This window comes from Mercurialis annua, linkage group LG8 (genome assembly GCF_937616625.2).
Source record: "Mercurialis annua linkage group LG8, ddMerAnnu1.2, whole genome shotgun sequence".
NCBI classification, from domain to species: Eukaryota; Viridiplantae; Streptophyta; class Magnoliopsida; order Malpighiales; family Euphorbiaceae; genus Mercurialis; species Mercurialis annua.
The window spans coordinates 937634-958377 of record NC_065577.1 but is presented as its reverse complement, the minus strand read 5'-3'; the positions used below and the strand labels follow the sequence as shown (position 1 = coordinate 958377).

At 32.3% G+C, this 20744-nt stretch overlaps 3 protein-coding genes across 5 annotated transcripts; all 3 read right to left on the bottom strand.

Moving 5' to 3' along the window:
• Window positions 1–1097: 1097 nt before the first annotated feature.
• LOC126662364 (16 kDa phloem protein 2) lies at window positions 1098–4419 on the bottom strand. Its single transcript, XM_050356326.2, has 7 exons — window positions 4261–4419; window positions 4037–4141; window positions 3637–3763; window positions 3455–3526; window positions 2580–2625; window positions 1724–2066; window positions 1098–1349 (listed from the first exon to the last, which is right to left on the bottom strand). The coding sequence occupies exons 1-7, from the start codon at window positions 4343–4345 to the stop codon at window positions 1312–1314; spliced, it is 816 nt and encodes a 271-aa protein (XP_050212283.1). The 5' UTR covers window positions 4346–4419; the 3' UTR covers window positions 1098–1311.
• Window positions 4420–5757: 1338 nt separating this feature from the next.
• Window positions 5758–12583, bottom strand: LOC126660684 (phosphatidylinositol 3,4,5-trisphosphate 3-phosphatase and protein-tyrosine-phosphatase PTEN2A). 3 transcript variants are annotated; one of them, XR_008789678.1, is made up of 13 exons: window positions 12384–12583; window positions 11313–11759; window positions 10567–10668; window positions 10426–10482; window positions 9298–9540; window positions 9097–9183; window positions 8933–8997; window positions 8749–8825; window positions 7780–7826; window positions 7511–7641; window positions 7355–7424; window positions 6172–6779; window positions 5758–5948 (listed from the first exon to the last, which is right to left on the bottom strand). XR_008789678.1 is itself a non-coding variant. In XM_056103974.1 (12 exons), exons 2-12 carry the CDS (start codon window positions 11739–11741, stop codon window positions 6234–6236), a joined length of 1854 nt encoding a protein of 617 aa, XP_055959949.1. In that variant the 5' UTR covers window positions 11742–11759; window positions 12384–12583; the 3' UTR covers window positions 5968–6233. The 3 variants fall into 3 exon arrangements, 2 of the variants coding, with proteins under 2 accessions (XP_055959949.1, XP_050210246.1); XM_056103974.1 differs by lacking the exon at window positions 5758–5948 and having other exon boundaries at window positions 5968–6779; XM_050354289.2 differs by lacking the exons at window positions 5758–5948; window positions 12384–12583 and adding an exon at window positions 12060–12083 and having other exon boundaries at window positions 5968–6779.
• A 1201-nt stretch (window positions 12584–13784) lies between these two features.
• On the bottom strand, window positions 13785–17133 carry LOC126660498 (low-temperature-induced cysteine proteinase-like). Its single transcript, XM_050354045.2, has 5 exons — window positions 16504–17133; window positions 15217–15452; window positions 14986–15126; window positions 14191–14658; window positions 13785–14100 (listed from the first exon to the last, which is right to left on the bottom strand). The coding sequence occupies exons 1-5, from the start codon at window positions 16973–16975 to the stop codon at window positions 14002–14004; spliced, it is 1416 nt and encodes a 471-aa protein (XP_050210002.1). The 5' UTR covers window positions 16976–17133; the 3' UTR covers window positions 13785–14001.
• Window positions 17134–20744: the final 3611 nt, after the last annotated feature.

Here is a 20744-nt window from a genome sequence, read left to right as displayed (position 1 = left end):
ATAAGGCTGAATTAAAGTTGGTTATAATTCAGTTAAAATAATAAAAAGGAATAAATTGAGATGTGAATGAATAAAAGATTTGATTTTCATTTCGAAAAACCAGAGTTTAAAATTACTTCATTTCGATTAATAATCTAATATGTATTTATATAGTTATCATATGTATTTTTAGTGTCAATCTATATTAATCAAACCTAGGCGAAGTAATTATAAATTTAGGCTAAATGAATCAAAATCTTATATAAATATTTAATATGATTTGGTTTTTAATTTATTTCTTATAAAAATGTTTAATTTTAATTATTATTAAACTAAACCGATACACACTTACCTATAATGCTATGAATATAAAACAAGTTCACAGACCTAGTAAAGGTGTTCCTTTTGTATGATATGACTATACTACTCTATCACCATCATCCATCAAAACTCCATCAACATTCTTTCTCAATAAATTCAGAATGAATAGAGCATGGTTGGTTTACCTTATTGAACCAACCCGAACCATGCTCGAAGGCCGGAGTTGAAGCAAAGAAATTTTAAAAGAAAACTAGTTAAACCGTACATTCAAGTGGCAACCGTGCAAAGACGGATCTAATTTGATATCCGAGAACCGACCAAGTTGACAAACACTGAATAACCGAATTACTTTATCTCTTTAACCAAATTGATTGAATTATTAGTTTTCACCGAAACTTTTAACAAAATTAACAAAAATTGAAAAAAAAAATGCAAATCTGAACCTACTTGAATAACAAGTCTATTATTCTCAGAACTTTTTAATTTGTTTTCTGAAGTTCATGATCATCAATAGGTTTAGCCTCCTTTGCTGACATGAATCCTAATCTTCAAATGCAAGTCTATAATCATTTTGCACAAGGCCAATTGACTTTAACTAAATCCATTATCCACTAACTCATATTGATAAGTCAATAATAGAATGAAATAAAAAACATTAACATCTCATTTTCATTGCCAAATGAAAATACAACAAATTATTTTATCATCTAACACTTATTGCAAGGGCTTGTCATTAAAATTAAAAGGTAATTAGCACAATGAGAATTATCAAAGGAAAAAAAAAGAATGGTAGAACCTTAAAAAACAACATAGGCACTAAATTTATCTCAGCAAAATCAAATATTAACATTCTATACACAATTCTCACGGAGAAGACAAAAAATCTCAAGAATCGAAACTAGAAATACATTTCTACACGAGGCATACCACAAGATAGGTTCTAAAGAGAAGCCTATACTATTGCCATTACGGCCACCACGGTGGCAGAGTTAGACATGGCAAAGTTGCTTCTCAGTACGGTGGCTGAGGATAGAGTCCAGGAAAGGGACCTGAAACAAATCGTATGATTGCTTTCGTTAATGCTGAGATGAATGTTTGCGTCAATACAAAATAGGTTAAATATTTTTACGTTTATAGAGCTATAGCTTCTCACAAAACAGTTGCCGAATTATAAAAAGTTAACAAGAAGTCGCCCACAATATTTCAGAACAAGTTTTGCTGATGTGCACACCAGCTTGCTGAAATTGACAAGGCAAAGGTGTACAGCCATACAACAAGCCAGTAACCATTTTGTAGACAAGATATAGTCCAGTAACTGTTTTGTAACTTTTTATATTGTTTTGTGAAAAAGCTATAGTTTAATAACCGCAAAAAGTATTTAACCATACAAAACAAAATGCAATTTAATTTAAAGTCACCTCACCTGGAGGGTAATAGGGCGAAGCATTTGGTGGTGGAGGATATGAATATGCTGGAGGTGGAGGATAAGCAGAAGGCGATGGGTATGGCTGAGGGGGATAAGCATTTGGTTGATTGTACGCATTTGGTTGATTGTACGCGGCGGGTGGATATGCTGTATTAGGTGGGTAGGAGGGATAAGGAGACGGACTTGTGTAGGCTGAAGCTGGTGCTGGGTAATGAGCTGCAGGTGCCGGAGGTGGCGCAGAATACATTGAGACATGAGGAGCATGTGCAGCATATGAAGGAGCGGAAGGAGCATGTGCAGCATATGATGGAGCGGAAGGAGCATGGCTAGCTGATTGTTTCTGCAATCAACAAACGCACTAGTTCAGCTTCTGCTAATTAAAATTTGGAATAATTACTATCACCTTAAGTAGCACGGAAACGGAAACGACATGAAACGAACACCGAGAAACAGTATTTTTCAAAATCAAAGGACACGGAATATGGAAGAATGTGTAAATAATAAAGATAAAAGATATATTAATAAATATTTGAAATTATTAAACTTTATATATGTTAAATTAAATTTATACATTTATGATGATTAATTTAAAAATTATTTAAATATACTCAAACTTAAGACGGAGTTACTGTTTTCCCTCTAAATTTTGAAAAAAGGACTATTTCCTTTAAACATATTAGTTCCATTCAACTGAAACCCCTAAAACTCGGGTGGAAAACAATGATGTTTCAAAACATGGGAAAAAACAGTAACTTAAATTCAATCTAAGGGTGATAGTGATTAACTGATCATATATACATTATACATATTCTCGCAAATAAACTGTTACTAAACCAGAAAACAGAATGCTTACTTTGGCATTTGCATAATGAAAAATAAGCCTCACTTCACCAGCATGTCTGCATAGATAAAAACAAATTTCTTATGAGATACACCACTAGAAGTATTCTCCAAAAGAATGCAACGACAATCGTTAAACATGAGTGCAATCCGCATCCCTCAAACAATGTAAATGTGATACGTCGAGTTTTTATAAATACATTTGACGAGAATTGAGTTGTTTAGAGTATCAATTGCTAATATTACATAAAAGATGTTTGATTTTGAATGGAGAGCATATGATAGATGGTTTGTATGTCATGGAATGAGAAAAACACGAAGAAATGTCTGAAAAAACAAAAGGTTTTGTCCTAGCTCGAGGATCATTGAGCAAAATATGGTTTACCATATACAAACTCAGACATGAATTCATTAAATGGTATTTTTCTTTTCTTACTATCTCATTTTGGACTGGTTATAAACTGCAAATCTTACTTCTTCGAACATGCGAAAAATCTAAGATTCAACAATCTTCTAATAATCTCTGCTTCTAAAAGAACCGACTTTCCTCAACTATCAAATGGCATCTAATTAGTTGCTAGAAGAGATGAAAACTAGTATACAAAATTCCAATACGTAGCCAAGAAAAACCTCATGAAGTCATCTCATTTGGTCGATAGATTAGTGGGATTAAATATAAAAATGAAAGCAAAGCTACAAATTATGCAGCACAGACACGGGTACGAAAAACAGGACACTTGGAACATGGACACAGCGAAAATGTACAATTTTAAGGTTTTCTATGTTAGAAATGAAATTTCTGTCCGAAACGCCAAGTTTCCTACACGTTTCTGAAACTAGTAAACATTGATTGAATGAAGTGTCCGTGAGCGTAAATTCAGTAAGTACCTTCCAGTTTTAGTTTGAAGTGGCCATGTGCTATCATCATATCCCTCTGATAAAACCTTCTGCAATTGAATCCTGAACACAAAATCACAACTAATCAGCTCAAACTAAACATACAAACATCTAAATCCACAAATAATATTAAAAATAATGACATAATCAAAGAAAAGGTTAAAGATTATTACTTTCCACTGCCAATAAAATCATCAAAAGTCAAAGTATTACTGTTCCACACCACAACACTAATCTCTCTCAACCCTTCAATCAATGTAAATATAAACTTCTCTTGAAATGTAGGATTTTTGCCACCATCTGAAAATTTTCACACAGAACACAAAATTAACCAAAAAAAACTTAACTTTCAGATCCTAGGTAGCACGGACAAGGACACGGGGACACGGGACACTTGAACATGGCGAAAACAGTGTTATTTTAAGGTTTCCTACGTAAAGAATGAGTTTCGTGTCCGAAACGTCAAGTATCAAAAACGTTTCCGAAACGGGACACGTTGAATGAATGAAGTGTTCAAGCTATCTAGTTCAGATCTAAAGAGCTAAAATCCTAAAAGAGAAAACATTAAATTACCTGTACAAGTTCTTGTCCGAGATTTATTACTACCATATTCAACGATGACATAAGGATCTTGTCGCGAAATCCACTCTGTATCCTTCAATTTGGTGCACCCAACAACTGAATCCAAAACAAAATTACACAAAACAAATCAAATTAAGGAAATTCAGTATAAGGGTAATGTTTAAAACATTAAAAAGATTATAACTTTAACAAAAAAAAGTTTAAAATTTACGTACCAGTAACTTCTAAAAGCTGGCCTTGAATACCAGAAACATGTGACATGGTTGAAGATGAAGATGAATTATTGGAATAATGAAACATTTATATGAAGATAAGGGTTGGTTTTAGCCTTTTGTAATGTTTATTTTAAAATCTTTGAGTATAGAAAATAAAATATTTAATTTAATTATTATTTTGGTTGTTTATTTTAATGTTTGGTGACGAAATTTGGCGTTGCTAATGAGTGTGCGATTGTTGTCTTTTCATGTTTTTAAGCGACGTTTAATTTATAGAGCGGTGATTAAAACTTGTTGTCTAAGCTTTTCTTACGCGCAATTGTTAACGCGACAACGTTAATGGTACACGCGCTATTTCTATTTAGGAATTCGTAATTAAGAAACTATAAGTAGAGGGTTTCTTATTGCTTTCCTTTTCTGTTTTCGTCAAATTGCCAAATTGGCATTGTTAAATTGCGTAGACTATCCTCACATTAGATATTTTTATAATGTTTTATAAATCGAATCGGTTATCGTTTTAAGGTTTGATTGATTCAACCAATTAGATAAAGAATAAACATATTCTATACAAGTCGACTTGTTTAAAATTTAAGTAAATATATTAATTGTAATTAATAAATTGATGGAAACACAAACAAGTAGATCACATTCTTACTAATACAAAAAGAATTAAACAACTTTTATAGTATAAGCGGTTCAACCATTCTAGATTTTACTGTGTTTTTTTGTCGATTGAAATTGGAATGTGTGTTTGGTTTTAAGGAAAGAATTGAACTTGAATGACCTCCAATTCTCGGTCAATTTGGTTCAACCAGTCCGTCCGGTTCAATTTCTTAGACACTTGGATTTTGGTTTGGCTAAATTACTTGAGCATATCTTATGAGCAAATGGAAAAGAAAAGTCTAATCAAAGTATAAAAAGTAGTCGAATTGGATTGATAACTAGATCATACTTTAACTAATAAATAATAATCCAATGATTTTTATAATTTACTAGTTCAATAATCTGTGAAGTTTCTCATATCAAATTAATTAAACCAATTTTTTTTATTTTTAAAGAAGAATTGAATTGGATTGATCTCCGCTTTCCGGTTCAACCGACAATCAGTTCCATTCTTCAAACATTGGAATATTTTATTTGGAAATGGAAAAAAGAAAGTCCATTCAAAATACAAAATGATTGAGAAGTTTCCAAATAAAAAGTCAATTTTATTAAAATAGTTCATATTCCTAGTTAATATAATACGTAATAATGTAAAACATGAACTATTGATTGAAGCATTTTTGTCCAATCCCACCCGACTAGTTCAACTAGGAAAACAGAAAATTAGATAAAGACCAAGACAATATGTAAGTCATATGATGAGTATTGACAATGACATGTCTCTGTACATTCATGTAAAAGTTCAGATCCTAATTTTCTATCTAAAAAATATTTTTTAATATTTTGTAATTTTAATAAACTTATAAAAACAAACTCAATTTTTTTCCAAGAATATGTGATGAAGTTGACATGGAGAATATATTATAAATACTGTTGCTTTAAGTTACATTAAAATATGAATGGAAGCCAAGCACAGATTAAAATATTAAATTGTTCAGAGCGCAAATCTCATTTCCACTTCAACCAAACAACTTTCCGACCAGCTTAGGACCGCCATCGTAGTGAATAAGGGCAGCGGTATCGGACTGGAAGAATCACAAAGAATGCAGAAGAATTATAGTGGCATAGCATAACTATATAATGTTTGATATAATAATGTACATTTTTCAACAACAATGGAAAGAAAATAAAAAGAATTCTAATAATGCAACAATTATTCATGCATTCAGCCTATTCTTGACTTTAAACAAATGATAAGCCAGAAACAGACATTTACATTTGACAAAACAAAGAGTAATGCATGTATACCTTGCAAGCCAGTTTATGTACAGATGATCTTTCCGCAAGGCCCCGGAAATCTTCTCCAGTCTTCAATCACTTTCATAGTCTTCATCATCTCCAAAAGTGAAAACGGAAGCATCGGCGGCCATTGCTTTGAACTCACTTTCGGAACTGTTAGCTTCAACCCTGGAGGCAACGCCGCCAACTGCATCACTTTTTGGCTGACCGGAAGTATGCGTCTGTTGTGAGCCTGTGGTCCCCAGAGAAAGATGTTCGGTTGCATGTGTTATACTTCCAACTCGATCTGATTTAGTATTAGTTTCTGAACTGGAAGCGGCTTTGGTTGCGGCTCCTCCTCCTGTAGAGGCGGTTTGAGCTGGCCTTGTTTTTGAAGAAACAGATTCCTCTGCCTCACTATCAGAAAACACATCATCTTTATCGTTATTTCCACCGTCTTTATTCTGTGTATGGGCAGTTCCAGCTGCAGCTTCACCTGTGTCAACTGGAGCCGGAGCAGCAGTTGAGCCTTCATTTGGCTTATTAACCGCAGTTTCACTGTTCGACCCTGTCGAGCTGGTACCATTATAATCTACTAGCACAACCTCCACTTGAAATCCCGGCGAAGGCAGCTTTCTCTGCAAAGCATCCAACCAGATGGTAATAGCAACTTGTGAGCATAAATGAGAAAAGACCTCTAACGGCTAGGGGTAAGCAAAGAGTTTGTTCTGTTAAGAACCAATGAATTTAACCAAAACCGCATTACTTTCTCTCTTTAACCAAGCCGATGGAATTATCAGTAATAACTGAATTTAACTGAACTAACTAAAATCTAAACAATGCAAAACCAAACCGACCAAATTAGTCAGTTAATTCACTTAAATCGATAAAAATACAAATAATTAAGAGTTAAAAATAATGAAAAAATTTAAATATACGGTTGACGGAGTTTTTCAAACTCTTAACTATAACCGAACAGAATTTTTTTGTTGAACTAACTAAATTAAGCAAACTTAACCGAAATAGGTTGGTTAGACAGGTCAAGTCGTTTAGCTGACCGAATGGATCACCTCTACTTACAGCAGTGCTGCTTACAAGTTACTACCACCTCCATTGACTATAAACTAAAAATGTAAGCTCCCTATTGCATTGGATAAAGTATCCCATAAAAAATGAAACTACCACAGTAAAAAAAGTGTCAAAGGTTGATTACCTTGTCGAACCCATCAATATCACTGGTGTTAAAAATCTTTCTATTTTCCATCATTGTGGTGTTTACCCAGCTGAAATCACAGAAATGAATCAGCGATGGATCTCTAACTCAGGTGTTAGGATGTCTATTCAGAAAGATTTAAAAAACAATACTAACAAGTAAAAATCTCCTTGGCGGTCATGAAAATGGACTTTAAAATCTCCGGCCACCTCTGCTAGACCAGGTTCCCCAGGCAAAGCAAAAACCATAACACCTTTCTTTGGAGCACTAAACCAGTAGTCTTCTGGCTGCATATATAAAGGCACACCTTTAAAAACTCACTTACACAAACGCATGCGATAAAAATTAAAGTCAAAATACAAGTCCAAATAAGCTACATTGAGTCTTATCATCAAATATCTACCAAATACTCAAACAAAACCTACCGACAAATCCTTGGTTCTTGGATGTTTTTTACTGGAGAAGAGAACACCTGTGTTAAGGAGAGGATTTGTTGTTAATAACAAAGCTACCATAATAACATCTTTATTTAATCGAACAAAGGGTCATCATGGTCCCTGAATTGTTACGCCGGGATCAATTAACTCACACAAATTCATTTTAATCAATAAGGGCTCTCTAATTTTAGGTCAATTAACCCCCCAAATTGTAAAAAATGAATGAGTTCATGGGCCACAATGATCTAATTTCGGGAGTTTATTGACCTAAATTTATAAAGTATTGTTTCTAAATTGATTATAATGGTTGAGATTGAGTTACAAAATGCTGGTGCACAAGTTTAGAGACCGCAATGACCTGTTGTTCTATTTAATCCACAGTACCGTAATCTCTTCTTATTGTTCTAGTGGAACACCTTTTATTATGTCATGAATAATCCTATAACTGAGGTTGGTTGATCTCTGGCATCCTTTATAACACTAATAACTCTTATTTAAAAAGGGAAAGCAAGGAAAAGCTTCTTCCTGACCCCTATTATCTTAAAGTAGTTTTTTAAAGACTTAAGGCAATAAAAGGCATTACCATACTATCTCTTTCATGAGATCCGAGTCTCATCAATCTAGAGAACAGTCTTCTCCCAATAATTCATGGACTAAAGAATAAAATGCTTTTCTCTCACAAATGCAAGGCTACTCATGGAACACAATGTATGTGGCATAGGAAGTGCCCACCCTATAAATAATAAAAAAATTTGATTCTACAAAACCTTGGAGGTTTGCATAAATGAAGAGTTTAAAATGTACAGATGAAAACTTCAACTAAGCATATGAAATAAAGAAGGTAAGATTTCAGGAATAATGCCATGATAATTTCCAGAAGTTTGACCATGTAATGGATTGCTATTATGAACTCAACCAATTGAAAAGAAAAGAAAAGAAAACATGCAGCAAGATTACCATTATGATCAGAGATTGTAATAGATGGCCTAATCCAATAAGGACATCGATGAAGACGAAATCCCCTAAGCATGCACCTGCATAAAATAGGATCTAATTAATTTCAGGAAAAAAAAATTAGGAAAATGAAAAGGAGAAAAAAGAAGAAAGAAGTGCTATGTTAGAGACTAGGCCAGAAACATACCTACGCCCCGGTTGGTTTTCTCCATTAAAATAAGTTAAAACTCGTTCAAAGTACTTTACATATCTCTGCACAAAGGGACAACAATAAGATAGGATGTAAATTAAGCCCAGTCAAGAAGATAAGTACTCCACATGTACATTTTTCCAGTAATCAAGTGCACTCACAATTTGACTTGGTAGAACAAGCCCCTTGGCATCAAAACATCTCTTCTGGTTGTAGTAGTCAATGGATTCTTCAGCAGTAGGAAAGAACTAAAGAAATAGAAAAATAATCTAAAATAAAAATTGCAGCAATAAATTCGAAATGCCAACTGGATATTCCACCAATCTAATTTCACTCAAATGTAGAAAGAAAACAATTTGTACCTTTAAGTATAGAAGAAGGCTGGAAATCATCAACCCTGTCCTTGCCATTCCAGCCTTACAGTGCACCACCACAACATTCTCAATATCCTCCTTCAACCACGAGTAAGCACTTTGACAAAATGATATTATCAGTTGAATTGGAGGGCAATTGTGATCATCAAATGGAAAGCTAGCCAACTTCCCTTCAAAAAGTGATGCATCGTACAATCTCTCAGAGCAAAGATTGTATACCTTGTACTTACCCTGCACAATGAAAATCCATCAAAGGGAAAATAAGTGAATGAACAAGGCAGACACAATATTGTACCATATAAAAGTTTAAAAAAATTATACAGTCATTGATTCGGGTATTAGAGCAGCACACTTCAAAAAAAAGACCGCCCTTACATACCAAAACTAAGTCTCTAGATGCATAAAATCACCATTTGAAAGCTTATATTTACCCCAACAAAGCTAAACCTATGAAATGGAGGCAATAGCAACATTCAGTTCAAAATGCATACAGATAAACGACCCGCCTATTTCCAGTAGAAAACTTGGCAGGAAGACGCAATGCTGCAGCAATCAGATGGGAAAAACTAATAGATTATCAATAATTATGTCCATAACTCATCCACTTACAAGGAATACTACATGCTCCAGAATTTAATGTTAAGGGGTGCAAAGGTTTAACCTGATTGTAAGAATTCTTATTTAAGAAGGGGCAATGCTGCTACCGGGCCGGCAACAACAAAATTTACCTTATACATCTTTTTGTTTTGTTGACACTCCCCAACACAAAACCCCACCCCACCCCCTTCTCTCATCTTTTTCCGCCTGTACACTAGACTCCCACACATTCAACCCGTTCATCGTCTTCCACCAATAAGCAGAAAATAAAGCACATCTCATTGACAATAGACAAAATACTATCAGAAGCACTCATTTCCAAGAAGCAAATTTATACAAACTTCACAAAACTATAAACAATCTCCTGTAAATTATACACTGAAATACAGTTGAAACAATCATTTTATCATTGACTAATTAGTTATCAGAATGATTACCAAGATGCTAGATTGTTAGATTTCAAACAAAGTAAAGAAAATCCATAAAAAGTTGAAGCATAGATTAGACATGAGTATCAACCTTGTGATGAGTTTCAAAAAACTTGATGACTTCTTCCATATGGTTTCGATAGAATCCCTGCACCACAAGCATGATAGTTAAACTATTGGTGCTACAAATGATTAGAAAACAAAAAAACTAAGTGTTGATTAACCTGCTTACCTCAACATATCCAAAAAATCCAGAGCTCATATCACCAGCAGGGAACCCCATGGCAATTATATTCTCTGTGATATATGTCATGTCCAAATCAAATCCTCCTTCCTGGAGAGAAGTAACCGCCATCAATTAGGTATCATATGCAATTACATCACTTTGAAAGAATATCGTCATAGAATTAGAACAAAAACTGTCACTATTGTCCTCTTTTTAAGTTTGACCACCCGGTATCCAGTGCAATATTCGGTGCCAACTAATCTGAATTCGAGCTAGGCAGGTCTATATAGCTAGAAAACTCTAGATACCAAGCATTTTTTGTCCGCCTTTAGTTTAGGCATTATCATCCCAAGCTAGTACTTTTCTAATTCTATTAAACTTTTTCTTAGAATGGTTTTTTATTTATATGTATGCAAGGAAGTTACAAAGCTCATCCCAAGTGAACATGATTGACAATCATTTCGGTCTTTTAGTCTCTCCATTTAAAAACAAATTGATAATTATCATTAAAAAAAACAGCAACACCAAGAAGATGCTCACACACCATTCCTATTAAACAAGTTCTAAGAGTGGAGGTAAAGAAGCTCATACAGTCTCTGGACATCATATATTGAAGGAATAAGCATGCAAATAATACTATCAACAGAAAAAACATCACAAGGAGAAAGGGAACAACAAAAGAACCATGAAGTGATGTATGCTTGTTGATTAAAATTCAGAAGAAAAAAAACTACGAGCATATATAATCTCACCTGGAATCTACGCTTATTTTGAGAGACAGCATGACGAGCCTTGACTTGTACAGCCTTTACAGCATTCTTGGATGTATCAACCAAGCCTTTAGTGATTGTTCCAAATATACCAGGTTGAGAAGTTGGTGAAGTTCCTTCTGGACTCTCATCAGCCACAGGAGATTTCGGAGACAATCGCAGTCCAAATCCACTGGTAAAACGAGCAAAAGTCGACTTTCCAGTATTTTCATTTGGTGAGTCATCTTGTGAGGAGGCAGCTAATGGTTGAGGAATTTTCAAACTTTTCGCCCAAGATGCTAGCCCAGCCGTCGATAGCTTTGAAGGTGCGTCTTGTGGTGAATTTTCTGGTACAGGACCAGTGGCAGTAGGCGGTTGTAAATCAGGAGCTTTTACAGATGGAGTAGATGCATCAACAGATCCAGATTCCATTTCTCTGACTGAAAATTCCTGAGTATTCAACAGCTACATCAAACAAGTATTCTAGTCTACAAAAATATAAATGCAAACTCAAAAAGCCTCCTGGTTCGTAACAAATCATTTGCAAGAACTCTAATCAGCTAAATTCGCACAAAATCAGCAAACATTTGGCACAATTTCATTTCTAAGGAATTGAATTAAATCAAAATTCCTACAACTTCATAAACATTCCTTATACTATGAAAAATCATTTGCAATCAGGTATAAACAAATAAATGTACAAATAGAACATGAGCAATCTATACACATAAAAAACTAGGTAGCACCGACACTTCATTAAATCGAACATGTCCAGTCCAAACACTTGACGTTTAGGACACTAAACTTCATTTTCCACATAAAAAAAAAAAAACCTTAAAATAACACCGTTGCGCCGTGTCTGTGCCACCTAGCACAAAACAAATAATTATATTTCCTTCAATCTACAAAAAACTCAATACACTAATAAGTTTTGGATCAAAGACCATTGGCAATCAGATTTAAGCTACTTTAACACTTAACATTTCAACAACACAAAAAAGTAACAAATCATTGCATATGAGGTATAAATTTGTAAAAGCATAAGTTAAATAATTTAAAATCGAATCGTTTCACCTTATTGAGAGTGTAAGCAACAGCATACGCCAAATCGTGAAGTGGAAGCTTGAAATTAGGGTTTCAGAGAAAAAGAAGTGAGATCAATTGAAAAAAAAAAAATCAATTAAATTTGCATCGGATGTGTGCCTGACTGGTCAAATTAGAACAGTTAGAGAAAATAGCAAATCTGATGGATGGTTTGGATTAAAATGTTAAATTTCATTTATGTCTGGTTTTGTCTACGTGCTCAATTATTAGAATATTTTATTTTGTCAAAAAAAAAAAATACGTATATTTCATCTATAACCTTTTTAATAAAAAATAGTTTAGAAAAATACTTTTAAAATGTTAAATTTCATTAACCTACAAAAAATTGACTTAAGTAGTAATTTGCTACTCAGCTTGTAATCACTGAACAATTAACACATAAATTAATTTTATAGACAAATCATCAATTTGTAATCACTGGATAAATAGTACATAAATTAACTTTATAGACAAATCAGTACACGAACTTGGTAATTATAAGCAATTAGCCTCATTTTAACAAATTAGCTTATAAATTAAGGGAACAAATTGCCAACTAAGGGGACAAGTAATTTACAAATTATGGGGATAAATTGCTAAAATGGGGCTAATTGCTCATAATTACCAAGTTCGAGTACTGATTGTCCATAAAATTAATATATGTGTTAATTACCCATTATTTATAAGTTGAGAGAGTGTATTGCCACTTAAGTCAACAAAAATTTATAGTAATTGTTTTGAAAAAAAAAGTGTTTACAATAATAATTTCATTATAAAATTAGCACAATTTTTTGGAATGAATTTTCAATATAACAAAAATAAAATTAATAAATATTTTAATATATTTTGAAAATATCAGATTTTTAATTGATGTCAATATTTCAAATTTAAAGAGTTTAAAAAAACTATCTCTTAATTTTTTTTATCAATTTGACAATCAACTAATTTATTTTTGTATCGTTATCTCATCTTATATATATGCTAGTATCAACTTTTTTTATCTAGGACACTCTTTAACCATAATTTTAACCTCACACTTTTAAATTTTATTTTCCATTATTTTCTCCTTTTAAATACTCAATTTTACAATAGTTTCTTCTTTAAATACATAATATAATTTTTTGAAAAATAATGAAGCATTATATTACAATTGTCCTCAAATTTTAGTAATTGATGATAATAAACATTGAAATAGTTTATCGATTATGAAGAGAAATTGTCGATTTATAATATCAAGAAAATACTTAGAGATAAATACTTTTTTAAGTAACAATGCAATTAGTTGATAATATTTTGAAAGTATAATATATTCTGAATATATAAATTAAAGTCATTCATCTTTGGCATAAATAAACCAAAAATCCATATATGCTTCTAAATAATTTGCATAAATAAACCATAAATAACTTTAATTTAAATAAATAGCTGAATGACTATACAAATGTCAGTGAAATGTGTTCTCTGAATGTTTATGTTTTGATCTGCTTCAGCAGAGAAGGGCCATGCATTTTGCATACAATGACCAGCTGAATAATTACATTAAAACACTTCTAAAAGCAAGCATTTCTTCCTCGAATTCTTGCCCGTCTTCTGTCTCCGGAAGAGGACTTCACGCACTGCTTATCCTCTTGCCATTATGAAGGGGAGAGCCGGTTCTTTTAGCAGGAGCTCGTCTCAATGCTTGAACTCCGAGCGGGTTATCCTTGCTCTGCAATCATAAAATATGTCAGGAAACAAAGAAAATGCAAAGACGCCTTAACAAACTCGAGATATTATGACTGGAAAGGGTTTTGCTTACTAGTCGGCATGTTCCAGCTGCGAGATCACAAACAGGGTAATCTTCAGGGCAACAGCTGTAATGGTCATCACAGCAGGTTGCGGACTTAAGAGGGCAGCATCCCCATCCGAAACAGAAGCCATTGTATTCATAGATACAACAGCAGGTGCTTCCCTCTGTGCATGAGAAGTAGTCGTCACACTGAGAGGTTGGACTCGGTGGAGGTGGAGGGTTCACGGGAGTTGGAGGGGAGGGATCAGGTTTCGGGGGGTTTCCACCCTTTTTGGTGGGATATGAAGGCTGTATGGCAATTCCACACTTTCCGGTTTTAGTTTTCACATTACGCTCCATCTTGATGTAACCGCTCTCTCCCCATGCAGGACCCCATGAATTCCTCACAATCCAGTAATCAACGCCATTTTCTGTACCGTATCCAACAGCAACAACACCATGGTCCAGCTGTGTGCCGCATCTGCCAGTGAAAACACCCTGAATAGAGAGAAGACAAGTTTACGATGCGTATAACAAAAATTTCCAATGGTAATAGGAAAGAAGATTTTCTACAGTTCAGCATTTGATTTGGTAAACAGTGAACACTTTTTCGAGTATAAAGCTAACAGAAAAAGGAGAACAACAAACAACAAAATAGGAGGTTCTGATTCAAAGATAACAGAAGAAACACCAATAAAGCAACATCACAAAATCAGTTGACTTGTAACAGAAATCGCTACAAATACCACAAATTTAGTGTGTGCAAAAAAATTAATAACTCTAGACCGGTCACAGCTTTATCCATATATGGTTTAGAGAAATTACCGATTGATAGAGTTGAAAAGCCCTGCCTCCGGCTTCAATGGCAACGCTAACTGGTTGATGTGCCACAGCATTTTGCAAGGACTTCTCATCGTTTACAGGAACATCTTCATATCCATCAATACCAACTACCTTCGCGTTTTTCTGCAAGATGCAACAATAGCAAAATCAAATAAGGATATATGATCACTATAACAACACTATAATATTTACTCCCTTAAATCAGGCACATACCCTGTTTGGATCACACATGTTATCGGAGGCCTGGTACGGATAATCTTCTTCTGTATCAATGCCGCCATTTTGGATAATGAACTCAAAGGCATAGTCCATGAGACCACCATTGCATCCCTGATTATATGATGTGTCACAGTCTACCAATTCCTGCTCAGATAGAGAAATTAAATCACCAGTTACAATCTGGTTTATGCCTTCCACTGCACCAACGGTTGAGAAAGCCCAGCAACTCCCTTCATCAACAAAAAAAAAAACTTAATGAGGATTAAGAAGCTTCAAAAGATTAAGGTGCAATCAACAATAAATTTCAGACCATTCAGCTAATCCATGTACATTTGAAATAATTCTTCAGCTTAGATTAGGTCTTTAATCAAAGGCGTATAAAGGTTTTGACTTATCAATTTTACACGAGATCTCTAAGATATCAACCAAACGCAAAAACACAAACAATCAAGGGTTAATTGCAAACCAAATCATGAACATTCGCAAGTTGGTTGCAATCTGAACCACCAAATAATTTTCCGATAACAAACATTGATGCGGACTCATAAACAATGATATGGAAAGTATTTCATTACTAGAATATTACATAGTTCGTGTTTTATATTGCCAAAAAGTTGAAAATTTGTGGTAAAATTGCAAAATACATAGAAATAATAACCAAAGTTGCATGAACATTCAGATAATCCATTCGAATCCCAATTTCAGTTAAAAAAACAGAAAAACATAATTATATTAATAATTCTTCAGCCTAGATTAAGTCTAATAATTTCTCTATTATCAATTTTACACAAGATCTCCCTAATATGAACCAAACCCTAAAACACAAACAATCAAAGCTAACAACTTTATACTCAAAACAACTAATTGAGACATATGTCATCAAATTCCAACTTCACCATCAAAGATGATGATGACAGTTTTATGGTCAAACAAGTCCCTACAACATAACTTTATATTCAAAACAACTAATTGAGATATATGTCATCAAATTCCATCTTCACCATCAAAGATGATGATGATAGTTTTATGGCCAAACAAGTCCCCGAAACATAGTTTTATGGCCAAACAAGTCCCTACAACATAATTTTATGGTCAAACAAGTCCCTACAATATAGTTTTATGGTCAAACAAGTCCCTACAAAATTTCAACTTCACAAAAAAAACATAATTCGGAGTCCCTTAAATTATCAACACAATCCATCAAAAACACAAAAACCAACAAAAATCAAAATCAAAACTTTAAGCCAAAAAACAACCAAAATCATAAAAAAGAAAAATTACCACACTGCCCTTGATCCTTAACCGGAACAACAGCCCCTTTTTCCCTCCAATCAACACTCTCCGGCAACTCATTAGACTCCCCATCCTTAAACAAATACCGATCACTCATCAAACCGACCGGTCTAGAATGATTCCGGTTCATCCTCGTACCCAAATACATTCTTTTATACTCCTCATTACTCAGATCAGCAAACCGATTCAAACCCACTTTATAACTCCGATCAACCGAGTTATGTTCATCAACAAATCTCAAATTATCCTTAAAAATCTCAAATCTCCTCTCTCTCTCACCCAAACCGTTATAATTCTTCCCGTGTCGGACCAACCACGACTCGTACAACCGTCTAACCTGAGATTCAGTTCTTAATAACGGTGAGCCTTGAATCAAGACGTTATCGAACGACGATGAATGAGAAAAAAGGAACCCAGATGATAAAATTATGAAAAAAGCTAGAGATTTAAGAAAAGCCATGGTTGATTATTAATTTTTGGGGATTGGTTTGTGGGTATTTATAGAGGATGTGGAGGGGTGAAATTGAATGAAAAATTAGATAAGAGGTTGATTTGGAGAAGGAATTGGAGAGGAAAATTAGGAAGGTGCGATGAAATAGGAGAGGGTAAAGTGTCGAGTGTTCTTGGCTGGTGGGCCTGACTATAATTGGATAAATTATGTACGTGGATGATGTAATTTGTTTTTTGTTTTTGTTTTTGGATTAGGACTTCTAAATTGGTCCTTATACTTTTTTGATTGGCTTAATTCTTTAAAAAACCTCCACCTTACATTTTTTTTTCGTTTATACCCTGACCTTATAAAAACACCATTTGTACCCAATTTTGTGTTTTTATGTTTCATCTCTACCCAAAAGCATTAAATTGTACTCTTTTCATTTGAAAAAGAGTTTAAAACAATCCTTCATTTTTAACTTATATACTAATTAGATATTAAAGTTATTAATAGTACAAAAATACCATCTTCTTCAAAAAATTAAAAATAATAATAATTTTTTTTTAATTTTTTTAAAAAATAATTCCGAATTTTTTGTTTATTTTTTTATTTTTTTTTAATTTTTTTAAAAAATATTTCTGACAAAAAAATTAAAAATAATAATAATTTTTTTATTATTTTATATAATTAAAAAAATTAATTATTTGGATATATTTGATCATTTTTTAAGTTTAAGGATTTATTTGTATTTTTAAAAATAGAAAAAAGTATGTTTTAACTCTTTTCTAAATGAAAAGAGTACAATTTAATGCTTTTGGGTAGGGATGAAACATAAAAACCCAAAATTGGGTACAAATGGTGTTTTTACAAGGTCAGGGTAAAAACGAAAAAAAAGTGCAAGGTGAGGTTTTTTTAAGAAATTAAGCCTTTTTGATTTTGTTTGTGTCATCTTATATTTTGATTATTTTTGTTTTGATATTTTGAGGTTTTTTTTAAGGATCACTCAAATATCTTTTAATTATATTTAGTTCAAGAGATGTCAAATTTTCATATGATTAATTTAAACACCACTCTTGATTATGTTTTGGCGATTTTTGTTAAAAGTTGGACTTAATTCTATCTTGCAAGTCTATATCGAATGTCATGTTTTATTACTTTTTTTGATATGTCTTTATATAATTTAATTTCTATTTATTTTGTTTTTTATATTTCAATTTTATTTTATTTTTGTTTTAATTTTTGTGTTGGAGTGTCCTTATTGGACGTGTGTTTAGAAGTGATTCAAATCCGCAACTTTCATACTATAGTGAGTGTGAATACTTATTCAATAATGGTTCCATTAAGGATTGGTTAAAGTTAGGAATTAAAATAAAGTGACTAAGAAAAATTAATAATAAAATATAAGGACTTGATAATAGAAATGGAATGATAGGGACCTATGATTATATTAAACATTTTGTTTTCCTTTTAATTTACCAAAGATTCTTGATATTTTTCCTCTTTTTTATTGGGTATGTGGTTGGTTAATGGCGGTTGGCCATGTGCGAAATTCTGTTTTTGTGTTTGTTATCTTATGGGATTTGCCCACATTATTGGGTTTCTTGAAAATATATATTTTGTGTTCCAAGTTCCAACTTGTTTAGCTTAGGCAACGTCATTCATAGAAATATTATGTTGAATTCCAAGAAATTCGGTTCAGTTCTTTTTATTATTATTTTAATACAAAATAAAAAGATTTACTATACTATTTTATATTATTATTATAATACAAAATATAAAGATTTTGCTCTATAATAATTTAAGCATGTATTTTTAAACTAGAAATATTTACATATGAAATTTTTAAATTTTCACATTTATAGCTATTTAAAAATAACATTTGAAATTTAGCATAAATCAATTCAATTTTTCTTTTTTTATTTTAGTATAAAAAAACTCAATCTTATATTTTCGACATTTTGCAGTCAAAAGTCATTGTTTTATATCGTTCCAATCGTTAAAATTTCCAAAACGACATCGTTTGGTAAAGAAAAATATAGCCTAATACTAGAAAAGGCCAAAAAAAATTAAAAGTAGAGTTTTTTTATGCTAAATCTTAAATGTTCTATTTGCATCGTTACAAACGCAAAATATTGAGATTCTATATAAAAAAATCTTTAAAATGTAATGTAACTTTTTAATATATATACATTTCTGGTCTAAAAATATCATTCATCATCGCTTTAGTTAATTGTAATTGTTAGAATAACATGACTTGATTGAGAAAAAAACGTTCTCAAACCTTATAATGTAGCCTATAAAAGATGGAGTTTTTCTGGTATAAGGTAAATGAGATGTTTTGAACGGGTTCTAAATACAAAATAATACTTTCAAACATTTTATATGAAATTAATCTACATTCGAGCTGAATAGATCCTTTGCGGCAGGCTGAACGATGGAAAATTTAAATGCAAGTATCCTAGATTTAATAAATCTGTCAGCACAAAAAGTACTGTATTCAGAAATCAAATACAAAAAGACTTTGTTGGTTAGCTGGGGGAGACAAGTTCTGAATTTCCTTACTCCAAAGGGTTTGCAACCTCGAAAGGACTAGAAGAAGACTGAACCATAGAGGTAATATAATACTAAGATAATAATATGAAGGGGTATACAAACACAATCAAATTATAATTAACTTTTTTTATATAATTAATCTTGTTAAATGATGGTTCATTTAATTTTTTTAATTTCGTTTAGTTTAAACTAAATTTTTTAATTATTTAAATTAAATTAAACTACTTTTTTTGGGAAAAGAATGAACATACGATCCAACCAAATTAAATTTATTGATCAATTTTCTTTTTGAAATCAAAATAGATAGCTTTCTTTAACCCTAAGCATTAAGTTTAATATTGCATATAAGAAACTCTCAAGCATTAGATTGCTGCAAATTCGAATTAAACAATAAATTATAGACTTTGACTAAAACTGTATAATTTACTGATATGAAAATAAAATATAAAGTGAAATTTACCAAACTAGACAGTAAAATATGCAATTCAAGATAATCGTCTCAAAACAGTTGTGATTTACTGTTTAAAAACAATCACATATAATGATCATATTAGACGTATAACCGGTTTAAGGCTTCTTTGAAGCTCATGGTTTCCACTAAACTCAGACCATCTTCAAGAGTAGTCGTCAAAATGGGAATTGATAACACCCCATCTCCAAGGGAGTCACCAAAATGCATTTTGATGACTCCCTCACACTCTTTTTCATCAAAAATGGTGAAGGAATTTTTCTTTCACCATTTCACTTTTTAAATATAATAATGTGGTTAATTTACATTTTGTTATATATAATTTGTTTGTAGTTGTATTTAATTAATTACTTACTTTTTAAATAATTTAACAAGACAATGATATAAAAATATTACTTGAATAATTTTATAAAACAATTATTGCGGGACCTTCAAGATTTTGGAAAAAATATGTGCTACATGATATTATAACAATATGTATAATCATGCATAACATGATAATCGAAGACGAACGAGATCTTAATGCGACAATTCAAGATGCAATGGAAGTACCGATACCAGATGAACCGGTTGAAATAGCAGTGGATGGTCATATTCGATTTCAACAATTTCTCTCGAGACATCGACAAATTAAAGATAAAAATGCTCATCTTGAACTTCGCAATGTTTTACTAGACCATTTGTGGATGAACCATAGTCATTATGAGGATTGATTTATGTTTTCGTTAATTTTAGTTTTTATGTTGTGTTAATTTAAATAAATTATTATAATGT